The sequence below is a fragment of the Rhinolophus ferrumequinum genome, chromosome 8 (assembly GCF_004115265.2).
Source record: "Rhinolophus ferrumequinum isolate MPI-CBG mRhiFer1 chromosome 8, mRhiFer1_v1.p, whole genome shotgun sequence".
NCBI classification, from domain to species: domain Eukaryota; kingdom Metazoa; phylum Chordata; class Mammalia; order Chiroptera; family Rhinolophidae; genus Rhinolophus; species Rhinolophus ferrumequinum.
Window position 1 is genome coordinate 85,105,694 of NC_046291.1, and position 20,588 is coordinate 85,126,281.

The 20,588-nt window shown below is 41.3% G+C and overlaps 1 protein-coding gene across 1 annotated transcript in view; it reads left to right on the top strand.

The window, feature by feature from the left end:
* Positions 1 to 20,588, top strand: part of NCKAP5 (NCK associated protein 5) — an 826,259-nt gene that overhangs the window by 692,515 nt on the left and 113,156 nt on the right. The window contains exons 11-14 of the mRNA XM_033113039.1: positions 4,409 to 4,510; positions 9,248 to 9,436; positions 14,730 to 18,499; positions 19,354 to 19,531. Of these exons, the coding sequence (XP_032968930.1) occupies positions 4,409 to 4,510; positions 9,248 to 9,436; positions 14,730 to 18,499; positions 19,354 to 19,531 (4,239 nt within the window). The remainder of the gene's footprint in view (positions 1 to 4,408; positions 4,511 to 9,247; positions 9,437 to 14,729; positions 18,500 to 19,353; positions 19,532 to 20,588) is intronic.

Consider the following 20,588-nt stretch of genomic DNA (forward strand, 5'->3'; position numbering starts at 1 on the left):
ATTACAATATTATTTACTATATTCTCTGTGCTATACACTACATCCCTGTGGCCTATTTATATTATAACTGGAAGTTTGTACTTCTTATTCCCCCTTACCTTTATCACCTATCCCCCTACCTTCCTCCCTTCTGGCAACCATCAGTTTGTTCTCTGTATCTATTATCCTGTTTCTGTTTTGTTTTTTTTTAGATTCCACATATGAGTCAAATCATGTAGTATTTTTCTTTCTCTCTCTAATTTATTTCACTTACTATATTACCCTGTGGGTCCCTCCATGTTGTCATGAATGGCAAGATTTCATTCTTTTTTACAACTGAGTAACATTCCGTTTTATATGTACATATATATACCACCTCTTTATCCATTCATCTATCAGTGGACACCTAGATTGCTTCCATATCTTGGCTATTGTAAATAATGTAAATAATGCTGCAATGAATATAGGGGTACATATATCTTCTTAAATTAGTGTTTTTGTTTTCTTTGAATAAATACCCAGAAGTAGAATTGCTGGGTCTTAAGGTAGTTCTATTTTTAATTTTTTGAGGAATCTCCATACTGTTTTCCATAGTGGCTGCACCAGTTTACAATTTCACCAACAGTGCATGACAGTTCCCTTTTCCACATCCTAAGCAACACTTGTTATTTGTTGATTTTTTTTTTTTTAACTGCAAATACTTTTCATGATAAACCATGTTTTGGACCATAAAAGCAAGAACACAGGTCATACAAAGTATGTTCTCTGACCACATCAGAATGAAATTAGAAATCAATAAAGTCTTATGATTTTTTTCTTTTATGACACAGAAATTGCTTATATTTCAGCACTTAAGTATATTATGGAATGTGATGTTCCAATGATTCTTTTATAGATTTAATATCATATATTTAAAATGAAGAATTTGGGAGAGGCTACTGAAAGTGTCTTCCCTGTTAACCCAGACAGGATTTAGGCAAAAGCCTTTGTAAAGTGCATACTATGTTAACCAGAAAACGTGGGGTTAAATTATACAAATATGAGAAGACATATGAACTTAACTGTATTTTATTGCCTTGTTTATAACCACAAAAATAGAAACAATGTTAATATTGACATTATTTTAGTAACAAGAGAAAAATGAAGGTAAAAAAGAAAATACAATATGAATAAATGTTAGGATGTTAATCATTACCAAGATTATAATGTCAATCCATCAATGGTTTACCTAATACTCCAGGAAGTTCTGCATTAATTGAGGAAAATTTCAATATGTCCATAATATTTATTGACTTTTTAATAACAGACATTCTGACAGGTGTGAGGTGATATTTCATTGTGGTTTTGATTTGTATTTCCCTGATGATTAGTGACGTTGAGCATATTTTCATATGTCTGTTGGCCAATTAACTGTATGTCCTCTTTGGAGAAATGTCTATTTGGATCCTCTGCTCATTTTTTAATCAGATTTTTTGCTTTTGTTATGTTCAGTTATATGAGTTCCTTATATATTTTGAATATTAACCTTTTATTGGATACCTCATTTGCAAATACCTTCTCCCACTCAGCACGTAGTCTTTTCAATTTGTTGATGGTTTCCATCTCTGTGCAAGAGATTTTTATTTTGATATAATCCCATTTCTTTATTTTTGCTTGTTTTGCCCTTGCCTAAGGAGACATATCTAAAATGCTTTGCTTTAATCGTATTTCCCATATGTACGTTCTACCTACTTTTCACTGAGATCTAAATAAAGCACAAGCAAGATCACAGCACCAGTTTGAAAATTGATGTGCTTGCTCTCTTGCACTCACACTTTTTCTCTGTCCATGAGAATATATTTATTATAATATTACATATACATACAGAGATGTGAAAATATAAGCCTTTCATGCAAATTCTTATTATCAGAAGTGCAACATCTATGGCTTTGTGACCTTTTGTGGTTATTTAAGGGAAGTTGTTGAAAAGATGATATTAACTTACCATTTTCTTGCCGATAGCCTTAACTAGGAAGTAGATTGTCTTTTCCAAGTCAATTTTTATTTGCCCTACATATATGGAAACAATAAGAACGAATGATTCATTCATATCTCAGCCTTGAAGAAATTACCTACTGCCTACTCTCAGTTATGACAATTGATTGTTGTAAGGCTGTGTGAATTTCAGCAACTGTCTTCCTTATTATCCTTTCTGTCTAAGGCAATACCTCTCCCTACCTGTGAGGTAGGTTAAGTAGCCACTTTCATCTTTCCATTGCAGGTGAGGAATCTGAGAGGAAGAGGTACAGTTACATCCCCAAATCTGGTAAAACCTGTGCCCTAGAAAAGACTGGAAATGACATCTACTGGCCTTTGCCCTAGGACCTGTCCCCTTTCCTACATGACGTTACCTGTATCAATGGAGGGAACTGACCATTTGGATAAAAACCACTGAAATGTAACATCATTTAGGAGGATGGGTTTATACAGACACATATTCATGCAGAAAGCAAAGGATGACATCATATATCTGATAAGAAGGAGTGAAATGTACCATGAACTGCATAAGTCAAATAACTAATCTATAAGGACTCTTCCCCCAAATCACATGATATACCACTCAAAATCATTATTTTTTGTTGTTGTTGTTGAATGGCATTTCCCATAAGTTCTTGGACTGTTTGCACATTGATAAATGTATTCTTAGGTCTCAGAATGTTATAATTCTTTTGGCATTTTCCCAATCTTTAAAACATATCTGTGGGTAGGAAAAATATAAAAACATCTTTTTCTTTATAGACTATAAGCACCAATTGGGTAATTACTGACTATTACACAATGGCAGGTTCTGGAGATTGAAATAAATGATATTTGCCTCCAGAAAACTCAGATTCTAGAAGGAGCTTGTGATAAGGATTATAAAAATTGGGCAGAAAAAACATTTTGGTTCTAGTTACCTATTGATGTCTCAATTCTGTTGGAGAAATTAGAATTTTCAAAATAGCAAGGAGCCAGTTTAGGATGTATGCCCTTTTGGGTGAAAGTAACTCCAAAAAACACAGATTGAAAGAAACAAGAGCGTATGGTAGGTCTGAAGCATGTAGTGATTTGGAGCTTCACTGATAAGGAAGGAGGAGAACTGACCCACAGCAGAAAAAATGTCTTCACTTCCGCAAAAGGATGCAGGAGTCCTGCTATAGCACCCATCCTTCAGTAGGTACTGAATACAAGTTTGTTGATTGACCAACCAGCTGAGCAAGTACATAGGGCTCTGACACAGCAGGAGGGGAGTCAAATAGGGAACAGAGAGAATGTGCCTCATTTTACTGGTGTTTACAATCTCTGCTGACAATGCAGTAGATCTGCTGGGACGAAGTGACCCGTGTGACAACCTCTGCACTCTGAGATGATCCTAACATTAATGAGTGGCAGAGAATCTCAGGCATTTCCTGGATCATCATCAGTATGCAGCAAAGCCTTTCCAGAGAGGAAAAGGAAGAGAAAAACTTTTCGAAGGCATGGGAGGCATGCGTAGGCTCCTTATTTACTTACTTGATTTGACTTTTTACTCTCTGAAGTCACGAAAGTTGCAACCAAAAGAAACCAGGCTACAAGTACCACTTTTAAAATGTCATCAGCCTAGCAGAAAATTAGACGTAAATCACAAGTTTTATTGTATTTGCAATTAAACAGATCAAATTTAATGTGCACAGAAAAGCCTTAGTAATTAGTATAAAGATTAATATAGTGAAATGTCCCTGGTTTTAGCGGGCCTCCCAAGCAAAGCTGAAATGAAGAATTGAGTATGTAATCAAATAGTGTGTGAATATTAATGCACAAAATCCAAGTCCCCAGATCCCTGATGCAATTATTTTGTATTCACATTAATTGTTACTAACAGGTGACATGAATGACTTTAAAGTTAAAATGTGACCAAGGGAAGATTTCACAAGATCAACGCTATTTGGAAATAAGGTCACTTTTATAATTATTTGCTCAGATTTTAACCATTGCTCAACGTAATAAGGTTAACGTGGTGATTGTTTTTCAATGTGAACATCAAAAGCTAATTTTCATGCTAACCAATAAGTGTATTGGGGTATTCACAGTTTCTTTGCTACTTATTTCTCAACTACTAGTTATTTTTTTCCTACAGCTTATTTTCCATTACAGATCAACAGACTGTGAAAGTGTGATTATTGTTTATAAACTAATTTGCACATATACACATATATATGTATGTGTATGTATGTGTGTGTGTGTATATATATATATATATATATATATATATATATATATCACTGATAAACTAGAATAAACATTTTTGAGTTATTTTATGTATTATCCAATCTAGAAATGTCAACTCTTGAGATTTACAAGTGCAAGGCAGGATTTTGAAACAAAAAAACTAAATCGTCACTACTCAGTGTTTCTGCTGGTTTTTACCTAGAAACTTCACTCACGCATCTTAGATCTTTCATCCGGAGATTTGCTTTCAGAGGTGGAAAGAAGCCGAAGTCTGACGCACTCACAAACTGATGTTGAGATGCACGTGAGTTTCCTTTTGCCTTCAGAACACTTGTTTAGGTTGTTATTTCCCTTCCATCAAATATGATGTCACCAATGAACCATAGCGCACACCCCTGAAGTATTGTCAGGCAGATAAAAATGCTTTCCTTTCTTGTGCTCTCTGAAATTCAATATCATGTCCCCCAGCTGATAGAGTGAGCAGAAAGTGTCAGTCCTGGCAAAAATATCATAAATCTTGGCTTTGTCCCCAGGATACCTTTTGGGTATTGATTACATCTCAAAGTCTCTGAGAAATGGTCAAGGAGCTTTTTATTAAAGCCTGTGTCCTATATTAGTCATCTTACTTTTATGATATATTATGTATGAACTTTTAAAAATTCATGGGCTGTACATTTTTTTTTCTTTAGCTAGGGTTAGCTTTGTGCTTACTTGGCAAAACTTGAACCATCGTGGTTTTTAACTCTCATTGGCATAAAAAAGGTAATTTGAAAAACACAAGAGCCAAATAAATATATAATGAAAACGTTAGGCTTAAAACAATGACAGATGAACATTTGTGGATAACTGGGTTTCTATTTTACTGTATAATTTTATAAGTGTAGATAGGATGTTCTATATCAAAGGTAAGTATTCTCAAGTTAGATTGGAATGAAATTTTAGTGGAATGCTGTCACTTTAAATACTTACGAAGATTTTAATGGCATCCAATCTATAATATAGCGTTAAGGTCAGGAATATTTTAAGTGCAGTTTTTATCCACAAAATTCTTACCTTCATTCTCTTCATCTCTCTATCCTTTTGTTTTGTTTTAACTAAAATTGTGCTATTTTCTTTTTATTGCATTCCTCATGATAAGGGTTATAAAGCATATGAGTGATTCAAGATGGTAATCTAAAATATACTTTGAATAGTGCAAACAGGGTGTATTTTGCCAAATAATCAAAATAGTTAAGATGGTGTTGCCATGGAAGCCAATATACATGTTGGCAAAAAAGAATTTAATAATAACCATTATCTATTACTAATTATAACTCTTCTCATTAGGAGACTTGGTGGCCTATGTATGTCTAAGGATTCCCCTATTGTTAAGTACCTTCCTTGGTGCTATGGTTGAGTGGCTAGGACCTGGGCCTGACATCAGAATCTTGTGTTGGCTGGGTGACCTCAGGCAAGATATTCACACGTCAATGCCTCAGTTTCTCCATCTGAAAAATGAGCGTAATGATGTTTCATTTTTATTTCTGAGAGTTGTGTGAGGATTAAATGAGATAATATATGAAAATACATAACATAGTACCTGCTAACAGTATTGGCAATAATAAGATCCCTGCCGCTTTAGTGCTCTTCTGTTCTTTTTAAGTATGTGGCACCATGACACTGCCACAGAAAAACATGGCACAGATGCAGAATGATAACTGAAAAAGGTATCTACTAGCATGTCTCTTCAGCAGCTCACTTCAGTAATCCCTGGAAGCAAAATACACCCACTATTGGCTATTTGCTCATCATGGTTTTTACATCGGGAAGCCAGACAGTGATGGCGTGTCAAGGAGTATAATACAGGGTCCCTTAGGGAGGCTATAAACTTATGATTTAGCTCAAGAGCCAAGACACATGTATATAAAACTATTTTAAATAATAATAGCAACACCGAAAAGTTACTAAGCATTACTATATGCCAGGGGCTATTCATTCTTTACAATAATTTTATGTGGTAGGTGTTTTCATTATCTCTATTTACAAAGAAAGAAACTGAGGCATGGACGGGTTAAGTAATTTTCCCAAGGTCAAACTTAGCAAGTGAAAGAGCCAGGATTTAACCAAATAAATGCTCAATCAAGGAACAGTTATTCATGGGAGTAGATGCTCCTATGTGATAATCATGTGCTGATGAAGGAAGAAACTGCAGGGAAAAGGAACTCACTTGGTAGCCATGCTGTCAGGAATCCTGGGTCCCTTATGAAATTCAAACATCTATTATCCAAGGTGAGGAAAAGACGGGAGAATGTCCCAGTTGGGAGAACTAGCCCTTTCTTCTTCTTTGCAAGGAATCACTCTCTAATCAGTCTCCCTCTCTCTCTCTCTCTCTCTCTCTCTCTCTCTCGCTCTCGCTCTCGCTCTCGCTCTCGCTCTCTTGCTCTCTTTCACTCTCTCCCCATTACACTGGCCCATGGGTGGGCTCAGATCATTCCTTTGCTCCTTCCTGCTCAGCACAGCCCAGGTCAGACTGTGAGATGACACAGCATGCAACCATGGAATCCACGTAAGAGGTAGTCTTCTCTCATAGCTTCTCCCAGGAGCTTTCTACTCAAAGCACAGGTCCTGGACCAGCAGTATTGGAGCACGTGGTCACTTGTGACAAATACTGCATCTCAGGTCCCACCTCAGAATTACTGAATCAGAATTTGCACTGAACAAGATCCTGGATGGTTCATGTGCACATTAAAGTGTGAAAAGCCTGGCTTAGAGGACACCTCTCTGCTTAAACACCCCACAACCCCTCCTTTCTCCATGACATTGACAGGCCTTTCCCCTCCCTGAAGTAGCTTCCATCACATCTGGGCATTTCAAGTTTAAGATCAAGACAGGCATCAGTTCCTTCCTTCTCCAGCTCGTCTTTTGAGTTTTAATTTCCTATCATCTTAATCCCGCATCTATACCATAGCTACACACATGGGCGATATCTGGGCAAGGATGCTTCTTGTTAAAGGAGGCCTGGGAATGGATTTAAGTTGTAAAAATGGGTGTAATTTTGATAGGTGTAATGGGAAGGGCTAGGTAGGAAACACAGAGGGAAATCGTATATGAGCTTCAGTACCTTGGGAAAAGGTAGAGTGTAAATTATGACCAAAAGCCGCACAGAGTATGAAAAGGGCCATTGGAGAAATTAAATCTGGATGGCCTCGCAGGGCAGAAACACAATCTCTTTCTGGATAGTAGACATATCTGTCAGAGCAGAGGTAGTCCTAAACAAAACCACCACCCTGCTTACCCCAACAACAAAATATGAGAACAGGATGGAGAAAATAACACACATGTAGAAGTGGAGCATGCTGTGATATATCTGAGAGTTCCTTCCGGGCATGTTCCAGGTGTTTGCAGTGGCTGCAGCCTGACTGTTCGGTGCTCCTGTGCAATGGGACCTGGTGGGAGGCATCTGTTGACATACAAATATGAACTCCCCGTAACTGTTACACGCGGCAATAAACAAGGTTATAAATCAATAGCTATCACTGAAAACTGGATTTTAAGACAAGTGTGTCCTTTCAATGATATTTAGAGCCAAATTTCAGGGGGGGAAAGAGAGTAGTAAAATTTCTTGGCAGTTTTTAATCACTTAAAGAGATCACTGTGTGGCAAAAAATGAAGTATCGATAGCAAGGCAGATGTCTAACATTGAAAATCTCACATTATTAAGCATTATGGATATTGATTAGAAAGCAAATTAATCGCTTCTTGGCCTTTTGGCTAAGATCAAGTGTAGAAAGCAAATTAAACCTGCCCTCGGTACTTATGCAGGGGTTTCATACTTAACAAGTACTCTCAGAACAGCATTACCTTTCTTCCTCAAGCCGGTGGTTAGTCACCATCACCTGGAATTGCATTTGGAGAACACTGATAAGTACTCAGGTACTAAAGGCACCCATAAAGTGTCAACAAATTGCATAAGTAAGAGGCTTTGCCATTTTGCAAGTGACACAAAGACAGATGGTTCCCCATCAAAGAGTTTCTGAGACAAAGCTTTATATAGATAGGAGACTGGAATTAGACGGTAATGGAGAGATTCCATTCCCGTGGTCGGGACGCTAAATTAATTTAGCCTCTCGAGTTTGTGGAGCCTCATCTGTTACATTAGAAGCCTACAAAGTGGCAGTCAAGATGTGCTGGGATGTTTACAACTTTGGTGGCCATGCCTTATGCATACCTCCTAGAATTTGAACCACCTGGATCATCTGCATGGGCTCCAGACCTATTTGATAAGAGAGTCTTTACCGTTTGGACAGCCAACGGATAGGAAAAGTCCCATCGACTTGTACAGCAGAGCCTCATTACTCCTGAATCTGGTGTTCCACTGTACATGGCTTCCTAGAAGGTGGTAGAGAAATGCTCCTGATGTTTGATTCCTGACTTAGAATGATGCGTCAGAGCCGTAAGGAACCGTAGGAGTAATCTGGTAGAACTGCCCCACTCTGTACATGAAAACGTGAAGGTCCATGGAAGTTAAGTGCTTTCCTTGCTCGAGATCCCATCTCTAGTGGGTGTTTATCCAAGTCGCTGGACTCCCAGTCTAGTGCTCATTCTCTTGAACTCTAGCCAAAGATGCTAATGTGTCTTCTTCCTTTTGTAGCATTAGAGTCATGTTTTGATATTGATTTGATTCTTCCACCAGTATGACTGGTAAAATGGGAAACTACCATGTGATACTTCTGCCTAAATGATGATGGTAGTTCTCAAAAATTAAGCACCTACTTAGTCCCAATTCTGTGCTATATGCTTCTCATCTAGAACCTCATTTGGTCCTTGCAGTAACCCTGAAAGGTAGGCAGTATTATCATTATTCACTTTTTAAAATAAAAATATAGCTCGAAAAGATTAATTTCCCCTGGCATGTTAGTAAGAGGCAGAGCCAAGATTTGAGCCCCTGATCTGTCTGACTCCAAAGTCTATGCTATATTCCTTTCTACCTCACTATGAATTCGAGTTGGTATTTACTCTCCTTTAAGCAAAGCCTGAGCTGAGAGCCTTCCTACTTTTTCAGGAATGCCAGCTAGATGCAAAATCAGGAACCCCGGCTTTGAAATGCCCTGGCTTGGGGATTGTCATCCCTGGTCATCTCTGCCCTCGCAATAGCTGCAGCAGCAGTGAACTGTCTCTTTCGAGCACCTGCAGTGAGTACTCCAGCGGCTCCTCCTACACATGGCATGATGGGAAGAACCTCAGGAAAAGGGTAAGGCCTCCTTTCAAGGTGCTTCAGCATCAGAGTGAACCAGAAAAGGATTTTCTCCTGGTAGGTAGGTAGGTAGGCGGAAGGTGGGAGGGAAAACTAAGAAGGAATGACCATTTGCGGAGTACCTGTTCATTTACTCCTCTCCAAAACGATATAGGCAGATATTATTCTCCCGATTACATAGAAGAGGCAACTGGCTCAAAAAGGTTAACTTTCTTCCCAAGAGCCACACAGCACGTGAGGAGTAGAATAACGGTTTGACCTCAGATGATTTGGACATCGTGGGAGGGAGTTGGGGAGAGGAAGACATTTCCATTCTGTGCTTTGGTGGAGCCTCCCGAGTTGGCGGATTTCTATCATTCTGGAACCTCAAGCTCTGGCCTAATGGAAATGGCCGCACGTTAGACCAACTCAGACGTCTCCCATCAGTTTTATGGTCATTTTCTATCTGTAATGCTCAGAGAGCCTTGCCACTGTCCACTGCAGATGAGAGTCAGCAAGACCACTGAACAAGCCATGCCAGACTGGGCATCCCATGAGAATACACAGAGAATGTTTTGTTTTGTTTTTCCAGACAATAGGGAGACTGATGGACGATCTCAGGAATGGCCAAGAGGTTGGGAAGTATCATTCACTTTGTAGGAATTTACTGCTCAAAAACAGCATATGTTGTATTAACCTCTTCTCAATGCGGTAGCCTCATACAACACTAATTGACTGTAAATTAGAGGACAGCATAGTAGAGAGAGAAAATACCATGGTAGATGGCAGGCACGATGGCTCAGTGAAGGTGGACACGTCCTACTTAGATTCCAGGAATTCCTTTACCAGGCTTTTAAATAACTCCTTGTGAGGACAGAGCCCCAGAGAGCAGTTTCCAGGCTCTCGGCCTCACGTGGAAAGGTGCTGGCTCAGGTAGTAGGTGGCCATCGGCTGTGGCTAGTTGGCCGTCAGCTGTAGCCAGTGAGCCAATTGGCCCCTAGTATAACTGCCGTGGCTACGCTAGCAGCAAATGGGGGGCTAGCAAGAAGATGGTGGCTGAGTCTGCAAGCGGCGGAGTGTGGATTGCGGATTGCAGAGAGGCGGACTGCAGCTAGCAAATGGGGAGTCGGTCGGTTGGCAGAAAAGCGGACAGCAGGTCGCACGGCGTGTGAATCCAGCCTCCAGTGAGACTATAGTAGTATGACTCCCCTACCTATGGCTCCGTGGGTGTTCCTTTTTGGCCTCACCATATCCTGCGTTCTTATGTGGGGAGCTGGACTAGAGGCCCCACAGGCCACCACGCATGACACATGGTGCAGCGAGCAGGGTCCCCTGCATGACTCTCCTATTGCTAGAATGACTCCCATCTGCAAAGTGGGCTCACACACCTGAATGTTTCTGCATGCTTTGAACAAACATCTTTGCACAGTGGTGTATGCCAAGCATTTGAAATACCGTAGCTGTTTTTGCAGTTTCCTAAAGTTGAAGAAAAGCAAAGACTACACGAGAACAGAAACCCCAAGTCATGCTATTTGGAGGTCATGCCTCTATCATTCTTATAAATTTGGTTTACAATTTTGGAAGCATAGAAACCAGGACAATTCCATAAATGCCAGAAGATATTGGTGACGGGCTAGCTTTGTCACACTCTGAACAAGAACTCAGAAAAAGATTTCAAATTTGAATTTGGAGCTTCTTTCCTTGGAGTCAGGCTTCCAATGCAAAGTGAGGAAGGAGCCTGGTGCATTATCAAAATTGCTCCTTCTAAGGTCATGTTCGGAATTCTGAAGAGTGACTACTAGGGGCCTGGCGGTTAATAGATTTGGAAGATGGTCAGGGATGTTCCCTCTGTTTGACTGTGAATGTCGCTGGCCCCCAGAGACCCTCGCTCTGCTATTTTCACTCTCACAACTCTTCCTGTCTCTCTCTCCCAGAGCCTTTCCTTCCTTCCTTCCTCCCTTCTTTGCATCCTTCCTTCCTTTCTCTTTTTCTCGCTCACTCAAATTCTTCCAATTAGAACAATTCTTGATTTTCTAAGGAAACCTCTTCCCTGAAAAAGGATCAATAAGGTTCTTAAGATACTTCATACACAGTCAGGTGGCCATCACCTGGAGATTCAGCAGGGTCCCAGGTCAGAATTTCACGGAGTAGTAGCACACCCATCACAGCTCACAGAGATGTGGTCTATGAGTCCCGGGTCTCAGGGACCAGGCAAACTAGACCCAGTCCTGCAAAGATATTTTAAATTTATATTATTTAAGGAACTTCTATACTTCTTACTACATACTCATTTAGTATCAACTTATATAATAAATTTATATAAGATTAATTCGAACGTGAATACAATACTAACTTACATATTAATAAATATATGGCTAGTGGCTTTTTTTGTGTGTGTGGTTCACAAGTATTTTTTTAGTACTGTTTTCTTTAGAAACAGAAAAGAAGCCCACATGAAATGCCTGCCCTACATGGAGCATCTGGCCCTAATTAATGAGTAATTAGTGTGTGCCACACATCTTTGTTAGCACTTCATAAGAATTAGCTCATTTAATGTTCAGGATAGCTTATTAAGTAAGCTATTCCCCCCATATTACAAATGAGGAAACTGAGACGCTGAGAAATTAAGGAACTAGTCCAAGATCTCATAGCCATTAAGTGGAAGAGCTGGGCAGTTAGTTCCAGAACCTCCACTCTTAACCATTTGGCTGTACTGGCCTGCTTGAATCAGCCTAAACCTTGGAGGAGTTGTTTTAATTGTTGGGATGGATTTGTTCCCATTAAGACCAAAAATGTCCTTTAAAAGAACGTGTGGAACTCTTGTCCAGTCAAGAGCTAGAAAAGGACTGTGGACGTTAGACCCCGAGCCCCACCTTAGCGGCATCTTTCAGCCAACTGCTCCCCAGAGCAACTCTCTTCCAGCTTTTCCAGCAAAGATGGAAGTTGCCTGTGGGAAATGCTTGCTCCGCCCTACTGTCTCCCCGACCTGGGGACTCATGCCTTTTTTGTTTTCTTTCAAGTTTCAAGATTGTTCAGAACTTTTCTTGGGTTATTAAATCCCATAACCTCCTGTGGAAAACTGATTGAGGAATGTGGCTAATCTCACCGGGTGGAGAGCCTCGGCGCTGGGATGAATTAAACCACAGCGTGGGCAGGCTCTAAAGAGGCCGAAAGGAGGAGGGTGGGCAGAGGCCAAGAACATCTTCTATGGGATGAACAAATTGGCCTTTTTCAAGCTCTTGCGGGGAACTTTTGCCTGGCTTCTCTTCTTTATTGAGAACGTGACTATCAAGATCATGGAAATTCTTAGAAACCCAAGCTGTGGCAGCCCACTCCCTGGCTGGTTTATAATACCCTGACTCACTAAAGGGATTTCTTCAGATTTCTGAAGGGTTTTTAATAGTACAGGGGATCAGGAGGGAAAAGGGGAAGGAAGCATCACCAAACAGCATCTAACCATAGCAACGTGTGACCCTGAAGAATTTTCTAAAGAAAATATGTAATTTGAAAAAGAAAAGTAAAACATAAATAAACAATATGTATTGTTGATCACAAGAATTTTTATGAAAATGTCTTAGAGGTAAGCAAATGTTCACAGCTTACTAGATAGCTGAGATGCCATTGTAAGTTTCTGACACATTTTCAGCTTCTGCATATGAGCACACAGTTAGTGTTCAGAGTTATGGGCAGGGGGCAGCTGGTGTGGAGATGCGAATGGGAACTGCACTCTTAGTCAAGATAGGTACAGAGTGCACATCTGAAACCACCAGATGCAGTCATTGAGATTCTTCACCATTAATATATAGCCTTTAAAAGAAAAAAAAAAACGTGTTTAGCCAGTGCCCACATCCCACCCATTTTCCTGAATGCTGGTTTGTGATTAAGCTGTAAATTCCATTCAAGAGAAGTGTGGAGATGACTTCTGATCTCTATTATGACATTGACTAATATAAAGGGGAGAACAGAGGCGAAGCTTGACTCCAGTAGTTTAGCCCTGAGATTAGAGTTCAGGCCCTCGAGCCAGACTGCCTGGATTCAAGTCCCCACTCAAATCCATCATCACTTTGGAACTGAGTCTTAGAAAGAGCCCAGGAAACCAGAGTTCAAATCTGTGCTTCAGTTCTTCCTTAGCCGTGTGGCCTCCAACAGACTGACCTTGCTGAATCTGTTTCCTCCCTAGTAAATAGGATGATAATGGCTCCTTCATGATGTTATTCTGAAAATTAAATCAAAGCGCTGTGTAAGTGGCTGGTACACAGCAAATGTTCAGTCAGTGTTATAATAGTTCCCTCCTCTGCCCTTCCATTTCTTGGTATCAATGCTATAAAAAATATGAATGTCTATGTAGAATGCAGTGTTTGTTCTATGTCGTTTCTTCGTCACTTCTCCCAAACTAACCCCAGTATTGGGGTAAGTAAGAAGGGCAAGAAATTCACCTTCGTCAGTTAGTCGGGGAATCATTACTATAGGTTCTAACAACAAATGCCACTGATGAATGTATGGATGTATTTCACAGCTGTCCTCTGCCTATCAAGTAAAGTCATGAATTCCCATGATATTCTATCAGTTAGAATGGAAGGGCTCATAAAGACAGGGACCAACTTACTTTTCCATTTACCCTCTCTACCTCTTATATATACCGTACAGGGAGACCATACCTTCTCTGGTTATTCCCTAAGTGTACCTTAAACACACCTGCCCAAGTTAGATCTTTGCCATCCCATTTCTTCTAGCTGGAAATCATTCTCCACATTTTTAAACTAAGGCAAACCTACCTACATTTTAAACCTACCTACATTTTAGCTGGAAATCATTCTCCACATTTTAAACTAAGGCAAACCTACCTCCCATTTCTTCTAGCTGGAAATCATTCTCCACATTTTTAAACTAAGGCAAACCTACCTACATTTAAAAAAAAACAATACATTTCCTTTTATGGCTTTTCCAAACAGTCATATGTTCTCCCTCCTCTGAATTTCTGGAGTACCTACGACATTTGCACTTCTCACTTGTACCCTTGATGTGCAGTTATCTGTGCCCAAGTCCTCTTCTCAGTTTGGGTGCATGCTCCTTGAGGGCAGGTCCTGATCTTCTATCCCTTCAGATCATATGCTGCTCAATTCAGAACCTGGCAAAGTAGAGATTTGCTACATACTTAATGAATTAATTTACATTCATTAATTAATGCATGCCTTTATTGTGAATATTTATCAATCACTAGAACAAACAAAGTTCAGTGGTGGACTTTCCCTTTTATACATTTGTGATCCACGTGATTCAGTCATTTGTGATATCTACTTTTCTTTCCTAGCAATCATCACAAAACTGGGATAAAAGGCTAAGTATTGATTCTTCGCTCCCAAGTGGCTTCGCTAGTCCCACCGATGAACTACCTCCAACTCGTGTCAAGGAAAGCCACATTTTGGAAGGACTAAGAAAGCTACAGAAGCGAAAAGTGTTACTTGAACCCCCATCAGTGATAACCAAATGGGGTTATAAAGATTGCATGAACTCAAATGAAGGAATATATTCTCCCGGAATTAAGAGTAGCAGCCTCAAGGAGTATCCATCCTGCAAACCAACTGACATGGGGAGCCCCTGCAAGGAGCCCCACAAGGCATTTGTTTATGATACAGATTCCCACGATGATGTTGATGAGGACTCTTCCTCCTCAGCATTGATTCAAGCCGTTCCAAACCAGGCATGCCGGCTGCATGCTTGTAAATTAACCCACAGTGTTTCTGACAGTCTATTTGGCTGGGAGCTGAACGGAAAACACTTTTCAGAAGGCACATCCTCAGTTTACCCCAGGGAAAGACCTAGAAAGCTGAACACTTGTGCCAGCAACTGTCCCTTGGAGAAGAAAATGTGCCCAAGTGTGCAGGCACCTCAGGTACTGAGAGAGAGGGGTCCAAGCAGTCAGGGCCACATGGCTCTCAATCTCCAGCTTTCAGACACCGATGACAATGAAACCCTCGATGAGTTGCATATAGAGAGCAGTGATGAGAAAAGCCCTTCGGACTTGTCATTGACTGCTGACACTGACAGGTCCATGGAGAATCTGGACATCCTCATGGGACTTGGAAAATCTCAACCTGAGTCTCCTGATGAGGAGGAAAAACAAGTGCCCATCCACATAGAGAGCCGGCCAAAGACATTTAGTTTCGTTAAGCAGCAAAGGGTTGTCAAAAGGACTTCTTCAGAAGAATGTATTACTGTAATATTTGATGCAGAAGATGGCGAGCCCATTGAATTCAGCTCTCACCAGACAGGCATTGTCACCGTTACCAGAAATGAAATTTCCATCAACCAGGCCCCAACTGGGCCCAAAGCAGAACACACTGAACATTTACCTCAGGGAATTGCTCACTTACAGCCAGGAGCTGCTGCAAGAGACTATACTTTCTTAAAGAGATCTGAAGAGGAGACTGAGAAAAACATTCCAAAAGATGGTGTCAATAACGTCACCGAGGCACCCACTGAATCTTTCAACCCCAGGACCGTAACGCAAAATACTCAGCGCCAAAAACAGGCCAAACCGACACATAATATGTCATGCCAGAGTAATTCTAGGTCTTCAGTATCCATGGGTATCTATCAGAAACAAAGTCTGACAAAAATCCCTGCCAGGGACAAGTCTTCACCCCAGAAATCAAAAATAATGGAGCCTGAAGCCTCCACACGAGGTCCCATAGCTGGTCCAGTGACTCTTGAGAAATCACCAGCCTTAGCTCCTGGGAAAATCTCACGGTTCAGGAAGACTGAAGGCCCAGCTCACCTCTTTGATGTACAGCAAGATTCACACATTCCAAAACACCCCACCCAACTTCCTCACACCTCCAAAATGTCCAGCAGAAAGGATTGGGTCCAGTGCTCCAAGAGTCAGATTCCAACATCGCAGTTGCTGTCAAGGCCCCTCACTGAGCCTAGTGGTGATGGGGAACCGCTCATGAGGGATAAACACTGTGACTCTGGGGCAGAGGCAGAGGTGAAATCACCTTCGCCACCACCCCCTCCAGGCAGGTCAGTCTCCCTACTCATCAGACCCAGTTACGACTATTTGCCACCATCTTCATCTGCCAAGCCCGAAACCAGGGTCCCCAATGAAACAGCAAGGACTGCATTCAAATCCCCCCCTCTGAAAGGATCCTCTGCTCCTATTGTTTCTTCTAATCAGACCATGACAGAAGTGCAGAGAAAGAAACCTTCTGTGGCCTTCAAAAAGCCCATCTTCGCTCACCATCTGCCCTCCGCAGAAACAGTGATTCAAACCAGATGCTCTGCTCATTCCCCCTCCAGCTCATTTGTTGTGATGGTCCCAGGGCCCCCAAAGGTCTCTCCAAAGAAAGGTGTCCCCAAAACCCCACCTCACCACACACTGGGGACCACACAAACAGACACAGGGCTACGGACTCCCAAGAATTGTCCTTCAACCCATGAGCCACTGGAAATATCATCCTCAAAAAGTGTATCTCCAGGAAGAAAAGGACAACTGAGTGATGGTATCTCCACATCATCCAAGCCTTCTTCCTTAGGAATAAATGACGCATCATCTTCTCAGGTTAACAGCCTCTCATCATCTCCATCTTCCAAAAGCCATAACGCCCCACATGGTTGTCAAAACGCCCATGAGAAAGGTTTGAAAACTCGCCTCCCAGTTGGGCTCAAAGTTCTCATGAAATCTCCCCAATTGCTCAGGAAAAGTTCCACGGTGCCAGGGAAACATGAAAAAGACAGTCTCAATGAAGCCTCTAAAAGTTCTGTGGCCACGAGCAAGTCTAAGCCAGAACACTCTGGGAATCCAGCAAGCCTTGAGACCACAGCGGGTGAAAGACATGTGACTCCGCTGGGTTTACAAGCACAGGACAGTTTGGCTGACGGGCTTCCCCTAGAAGCAGCAATGCCGGAGTCACTGGAAAATCACATCCCTGGGACGGATGGAAAAGATGGGGTAGACAACAGGTCTGTGAAAAGATCCCTTTCCTCCAACAAGCCACACCTAAAACCAGCTCTAGGCATGAATGGAGCCAAGGCCCGAAGCCAGAGTTTCAGCACTCACCCAGGAGACAAGCCCCCCACACCCCCCATGGAAGGGCCAGGCAAAGTTCGAACTCAGATTATAACCAATACTGCTGAAAGAGGCAATTCCCTCACCCGGCAGAGCTCCTCCACGGAAGGCTCTCCCAACAAGACCCCTTCTGCCCCCATGTCTGACAGTCTCCCCAATGCTGGGAGACCCCTGGGGCATGTGTGCTCCAGGCAGGGCTCTCTGGGGAGCACAGGCAGCTCCAGCAGCCAGCATGGAAGCCCAAGCAAGCTGCCTTTGAGGATCCCTCCAAAATCTGAAGGGCTTTTCACCCCACCTGGACCGGAAGACCAGCAGGCCTATGCCCAGGGAGGATGCCCCAGTGTAGCTGCACCTGACGAGGCCGGCAGCGACCACTGCAGGTGCCCACCCACCCCAGCTGACTGCCCACGAGCCCTGCAGAGCCCAGGGAGTTCACAGCATCCCAACAGTTTTGAAACAAGCAGGACCCCCAAGCTAGAAATGTCTGGAAGGTATCCAGATACTTCTATAACCAGGACTAATGCTGTGAGCCCAGAAACCCCCCTCTCACCCAGCATCGAAGAAAAGGTCATGTTGTGCATTCAGGAAAATGTGGAAAAGGGCCAAGCGCAAACAAAGTCCACATCTGTGGAAGCCAAGCCAAGGCCTGGTCCCTCCTTTGCCAGCTGGTTTGGTTTTCGGAGGAGTAGACTTCCCGCTCTCAGTAGTCGGAAAACAGAAGTCTCCAAAACCAAAGTGGAGAAGAAAGACGCAAAAGGCTTGGGGTTTGGAAACAAGCAGCTAAAATCAGAGAGAAAAAAAGAGAAAAAGAAGCCTGAGCTACCGTGTGAGATAGAAAATGAGCTCAACAGGGACACTGAACTGGCAGATCATCCAGACGGTGGATTACAAAGCAAAAATAATGTGAAAACACCACAAGACATTTATGACCAAATGAAGTTTGAACCGAGAAATAGACCCAGCTCTGTAACATGCGCAACAAAGGATACCTTTATGACAGAACTTTTGAACAGGTAACGCATGGGCAAAGAGGGTGGCGATGTCTAGAGGTCCCCCCACACCCACAAGGACAGTTGTTTGCTTCCTGAACTTTAAACACCAGGCAAGCATGCTTTTCAGACAAGCAGAAATGCATAGTACCAGTCTTTTATACATTAGCCAGAATTTAAACAATGAAATAAAAGTAAGCAATAAAATGATAATTTAGTCCATGTTACTTTGTTAACCAAACCAATGGTCTTTGAAATTAGAGAATGGTTAAATTTTATCAAGGTTAAAAGAAAATCAGCCTATACTAGGAACCATACAAGTACCCACAAGGCATGAAATGGAAGAAAATTTAACATACCTTTTTAAAGTATGCCGATCTCATTGACTATACCAAGCAAACATATACTTACCGTGTTTCCCCCAAAATAAGACCTAACCAGAAAATAAGCCCTAGCATGATTTTTCAGTATGACATCCCCTGAACATAAGCCCTAATGCGTCTTTTGGAGCAAACCTTAATATAAGACCCAGTCTTATTTTGGAGGAAACACGGTAAAAACTTTCCAGAGGAAATGACGTTACCTGCTGATCTTAAGTCAGAAATGTATTTAGCCATCAGTTTCCAGTGGTTTTTCTCCTGCCCCCATCTCACAATAAGTCATAAAAATAAAAAGTATTATATTACCAAATCTAAGTTGACACACAACTGGAATATCAGATAAAGATTTGATCAATGCCAGTAAGAAACACTTACCACTCACAGGGTTAAAGACAAAGAGATACATGGAGATTACTTTAAACATTAAAGGATTGGGAAGAGTAGAGTGATTGAAGAAGAGCAATGTAATTTATCAGAGGAATCACTTTCTACCTGCAGAGTTGATAAGAGAGCAGCTCAACAGTCAGAAAGTGGATCAAATAATGTTTCCTGCAGGAATGTGTTAAAGGGCAGCTCCCAGGGCTCCTGTCTCACTGGCAGCTCCATCAGCGCTCAAGGAAACCACAAGAAAAACATCAAAACCAAAGCGGATGTGGAAATACCAAAAGGTTTCCTGGTAAGTGCTCCACGATCCTGGTTATAAACTGTTAGGTTCTGTGATGGGCTGGTTTGGGTTCTTTCTACCCTTTGCTGATGGAAATATATGGACAAGAGACTATGGGAAGGAAGAGAAAGTTAAAGTAAGAGAGAAAGCTCAGTGAGGACTATAGCAAAGATGGCAGCTGGACTGAGAACAGGCCTGGCTCCCTCTGGTAATGCTGCTTTTCTAGCTCTTCTCTGAATGATGATGTAATCATAGTGCAGGCAAATGAGGCTGCTGGTGTCGTCTTCAAATTATACCCTTGCACTGGGAATCTGTTTTATTATTTCCAGCAACACAAAAGAGGAATGAAGATGATTATAAAAACTAAAAGTGCTAAACTATTGAAGAAAATGTTGACTTATTTTGATGATTTGATTTAAGCATTTTTTAAAATATTTTCTGAAAGATGTATGTACCAATTCATCCTACCCAAACAGAAAGTGTTAAGCCTAAAAAATCCTTTTTGGAATTTGACTCCCTAGCATTTGGTCTTTTCACTGAGAGGCCTAGAACTAAAATAATAACAACAACAACAACAATCAGGCATTTTTATTTCCCCAGGATATGCTAGTTTCAAATAATATTTTTGTTTTGAAATTGCCTTAAACTGCCCTTACACTTCCTTATATTGTTTCTGTTCTTGCATAATTGATTTGATGATGTTCATTGTTCATCTCTAAGTTTTAAAGCACTCAAGCAAAAAAAAATTTTATATTCATACATTTTTATACTCTGAAAAAGAGCTTGTAAAATATAGTACATGCTACTATTTTCTTAGAGAAAACTTGAAATATGAAGTTATTTTACTTTTTTTTTTCTAGAGTAGTTCAGAAATAGAAGACATTTTAGAAATAATCGTGATTGTGATGTAGGGTATTTTCTTTGTGAGTGCGGGGATCATGTCTTGTGAGACCGAAGAATGGAAACATGGACCCAGGAGAGGCGAGGAGTTTTTTGTTGTTGTTTTTAAAGAGGTTAGTTTATTGAAAGCAAAGGGTCAGAGCTCCGAGCAGGGGGGGATCCTGAATGG